This window comes from Sinocyclocheilus anshuiensis, unplaced genomic scaffold (genome assembly GCF_001515605.1).
Source record: "Sinocyclocheilus anshuiensis isolate Anshui unplaced genomic scaffold, SAMN03320099.WGS_v1.1 scaffold782, whole genome shotgun sequence".
Lineage (NCBI taxonomy): Eukaryota > Metazoa > Chordata > Actinopteri > Cypriniformes > Cyprinidae > Sinocyclocheilus > Sinocyclocheilus anshuiensis.
Window position 1 is genome coordinate 2620598 of NW_015546111.1, and position 4418 is coordinate 2625015.

General features: G+C 36.9%; 2 protein-coding genes across 5 annotated transcripts in view; both read right to left on the reverse strand.

Annotated features, from left to right (window-relative positions):
- Window positions 1-2143, reverse strand: part of LOC107700676 (amine sulfotransferase-like) — a 7619-nt gene extending 5476 nt beyond the window's left edge. Inside the window, exon 1 of the mRNA XM_016502411.1 lies at window positions 1768-2143. Coding sequence (XP_016357897.1) covers window positions 1768-1774 — 7 coding nt within the window. The 5' untranslated portion in view covers window positions 1775-2143. The remainder of the gene's footprint in view (window positions 1-1767) is intronic.
- Window positions 2140-4418, reverse strand: part of LOC107700761 (zinc finger with UFM1-specific peptidase domain protein-like) — an 8656-nt gene continuing 6377 nt past the window's right edge. For 3 of the 4 annotated variants that reach the window (XM_016502558.1, XM_016502559.1, XM_016502557.1), the window contains exons 10-12: window positions 2813-2976; window positions 2446-2663; window positions 2140-2308 (exon numbers count right to left, since the gene is read on the reverse strand). In XM_016502558.1, the coding sequence (XP_016358044.1) occupies window positions 2261-2308; window positions 2446-2663; window positions 2813-2976 (430 nt within the window). In that variant the 3' untranslated portion in view covers window positions 2140-2260. Of the gene's footprint in view, window positions 2309-2402; window positions 2664-2812; window positions 2977-4418 lie in introns of all 4 variants that reach the window. The other variant, XM_016502560.1, reaches the window with a different exon arrangement.

Below are 4418 nucleotides of genomic sequence, written 5' to 3' on the forward strand. Positions count from 1 at the left end.
TTACAATTCTAATGTTAATGTAGTATAACTGTGACATATACATGTTTTGTAATTTGAATGTACATTACATGAAATTAAGTAGTTTCATTGCTTTCTCTGTCTTAAACCCCAACATTTTAGCTTTTCTCATGCTTCAGGTCAGAACACAGCTCGTTCCCTTTGAAATACTGGAAGAAAATCTAAATAATACATCTTTAAGCACTAATAATTTTCTATCACACTACAATATAAAGTGAAAACGTAAGAATTCATTTAAACTTTGACTTCATATAAAGTCTCAGCTTTCACAGCTTACTAGCGATATCGCTAGCTATTAATAGTCTGACACTGGTGGCTAATACGTTGACGTGCGGTCGAGCGGCCAATGAGAAGTCTAGGTATTTATTATGTCTATGTCTGATGCTACCTATTATGGTAAGAAACTGATCTGATCTGAACTGATCTGAAAGCAAGTGCTCTTCCGGCGAACGCGATTTTTTCCACCACAGCCCAGTTTCACTGGAAAATGATACGTCACAGTCCGTCACTGTCTGATGTTGAATTCCAAAATAAAAGCCCTCAAATACTCATATATATATTACAAGATAAGAGCCCCTCCCCCCTTCTCAATCTGAGGTGAAACTTATTCTGTGCAACCAAGGATTTTTATTTGTATAGCTTTTTGAATGCAGAGACACAGCAGCGTATGCATGAGAGCTGCTGGGGGCACTTATTTTGTAATATATATGAGTACTTGAGGGCTTTTATTTTGGAATTCAACATCAGACAGTGAAGGACTGTGATGTATCATTTTCCAGTAAACCTGGGCTGTGGTGGGAAAAAATCGCGTTCGCCGGAAGAGCACCTGCATTCAGATCAGTTCTTACAGTAATAGGCATTATATGCGCGACTCAAAAAATAACGTGGCGGCTGGTCTGACCGCAGTCATCTACGCAGCGTTTCGCGCATGACACGACGACGTTCGAGAAGCGCGGTGTTCAAGTCAAAATTACTTCAACTTTTTAAACGCCTCGATACCTTGTGTTTTCCCCCATTTTACTGCGCTGCGTCTCACATTTGAACGTGTTGTTCTCTGTGAACGAAAATATGGTAATATATGTGCCCCAGTAGAAAAGAATAGAAAAGCCCTTGAATTTTACAAAGTTAAACATGAAAAACTATTTTTGTGGCTTAATGTACTAAAACAACAACCAGGGACAAACAGATGTTTCTCACACTTGTTACAAACAGGGAATCAAACAGAAACAAAGTGTTATGGTGAGTTTTCTCCCCCACAGACCACAGGTAGAGATAACGCTTAGCCTACCTATCAGCTTACCTTGAGATAATGTTAGAATATTCATAATGAATGAGGCCCAAAGTCCTTTAAAAAATACAACAGTTCATTATTAGTTCATTTTAGATCAGTTCCATTAATTAATATTAACAGCACAACTTTTGATTTTAATAACGAATGTGTAAACGTTGAAACTAACATTTACTAAGATTAATAAATTATTGGGTTGTTTTTCATTCTTAGTTCATATTAATTACTGTAGTTAACTAAAGTTACGAAATTGAACCTTATTGTAAAGTCTATGAGGGAGAAATCAAGTAATGTACAAATACTGTCTTTATCCAGATTGATTAAAATCGCATTGTTTTGGCAGCATAGTGTTTATGTCAAAAAATAATTTGTGAGAGAATTTTGTACATTAAGCCATATGATGGGTGTTAGTCCTAAACTATGGTGTGCTGCCTACCTGGTCAGTTCAACCATGCACTTACCTGCCATTTCTCTCTCTTTCTCCTCTGGAGTGACCGTGAGATTCCTGTCTGTCCTGTGACTTGATTAAATCAGGAAGCGTATTGTAGCACATAACACATTTGATCATGACACAGAGAAAGGAGGGGAGGATCTGTAAATGGCTTGAATGTGGCCTGCAGGGTGGGAAAAAGGAGTGAGACGCTGATGGTTCAGATTTCCTCAGAGTGCATAAAGTTGACAAATATCTCTTGACCACTGATGGTGTCGAAAATGGATACCATATGCATACAACTGTTGTTTAAAGACAAAACAAGCTCATCATTCAATGAATCAAAATTTAAAGAACTGAAGACTCACACACATTATAAAAAGTAATGACATATTGTGCAGCAAGTAAGATATAACTATATTATTGTTTATTGACATTTATACAAAAATACAGTGTTTCACAGTCTGATAAAAGTAGCAGGAACTAGTAGATAAAACTGCAGTCAGCAGATGTGGACAATTCCATCAAGGGATTTTCTCAGCACATAGTGTCCTTGAATTAAGAATACGGCTCTGAAAAACACAAACATGCCAAAAAGATGTCAAGCTGTAGCTCAAGAGTTTAACATAGACTGTGCATATAAAATATCTAAATGCAGTTCATTACTTGAATTGAGCAATGAATTCCTGAAGCTGTAGCTCTAACTTACCCGTTTCTCTTCAGGGGTCAGCAGCCCTTCTACAGCAACCACTTGATACTGTCTGTGTTTTAGGCCACCGGAGAATTTGCGCATACGTCGTACCATGGTAGCTGCTGTATCCTGCGACAGCACTCTCATTTCTCTGGGTGCACACCCCGGATCGAAGAGGAGCAGGCACAGGTTGCCATTTACTTTCTGTTCCACTCCTATGATTGAGCGACTGTGGCCTGATCATAAAGACATGACAACACGTACGTCATCTTATAAAGGCAATTCTATTTCTCTAAAGGCTAATAATCTTGAGTTTCATGAGAGATAATACATTTACTTAATTCTTATTAAAGTGCTGTAGTTTACAAGAGAAATCTTGAAATACCTTGGTGCTGGAGGTATACAGGTGGTAATGTCGTCTGCTCTACTTTGGGTGGCAGTCTTGCAACCCTACTGGCAGAATGTGAGAAATACTGTTTCACCCACTCAAACAGTCTGGGGTGCGTATCTCCTGGGCCAGTGGGCTTGTGAAAATCCACAATTCGGGCTCTAAATTTTTAAAAGAAAGTTAAGATGTGAAATTAATAATATTTAAGCTATTTACATGGTTTATAATGATTGAGGTTGGTAAGATTTTTTTTAATGTTTTTGAAAGAAGTCTCTCGCCAAGGCTACATTTATTTGATCAAAAATACAGTAAAAACAGTTATACTGTGATAATTTTTTTTTTTTACAATTTAAAATAACTTTTCTGTTTTTGTATATTTTAAAATGTAATTTATTCCTGTGATGGCAAAGCTGAATTTTAAGCTGCCATTACTCCAGTCTTCAGTGTCACAAGATCCTTCAGAAATCATTCTAATATGCTGATTTGTTCCTCAAGAAACATTTCTTCTTATTATTAATGTTGTGCTACTTAAAGGGGTCATATGATGCAATTTAAATGTTTCCTTTCTCTTTAGAGTGTTACAAGCTGTTCGTGCATAGACAAGATCCCTAAAGTTGCAAAGACTAAAGTCTCAAACCCAAAGAGATATTTTTATAAAAGTTACGACTTGTCCACGCCCTCCTAAAATGCCTTGTTTAAACACGCCCCCACGTCTACGTCACGATGTGGGAAGATTTGCATAACACCGCCCAAATGTTCATGCAAAGAAAGAAGGCGTAACTTTTATTCTTGCTGTAGTATTGTCGTTTCTCCGATCACAAATGCAGACATGGTTTTATGTTTACGCGGCACGATACGCAATACAACGCGTAAAAAGACAGTACAAGTCATTATAATCAGTAATTATGTCCCCACTGGATGCAACAAATGCCTCCTTTGTAATGGGCCTTATTGGTGTCGTCTCATCGCGCAGGGACACGGCATCACATTCACAGTATGGTAGGGGCGTAATATTTCCGTCACACGCTTGAGGTATTCAGCCAATCACAACGCACTGGATAGCTGGCCAATCAGCATACACCTCTGAAGGATCCTTAGATCCTCACGTGCAAATTGTGTGTGTTGGGTTTTATTTTTTAATTCATTTATAATAATTTATTCACATAATCATTTTATAATAATTAGTCATTCATATGATTTATTATTTGATTATTTTTACCATTCATTATATAATTTAAGTATTTTTATTGTATATTCATTTATTATGTTTATTCATTTATTATGTTTCTGTATATTATATTTCTTGTTAATTTTTCCTTTTGTATCTCCATTGTTGTTCAATCACATGCTTGTGGGGTTTCATGAACTGTTTTATCTGTATGAATAGAGATAGATAAGAGGGCATGTTTATGGAAACCCAAGGTTTATGTGATGTTGTTGTGACGCAGTTTTGGTATAACAGTACATGTTGAATTTGTGCTGATCAGACGAAGTTTGAACATTGAGACATATGCAACTAAGATTGTTCAATAAAGGCTGTTACTTTTTACCATCATCACTTCGTCTCCTGCTTCTGCTCTTCTCTGGCTTTCCTCAGACAGCT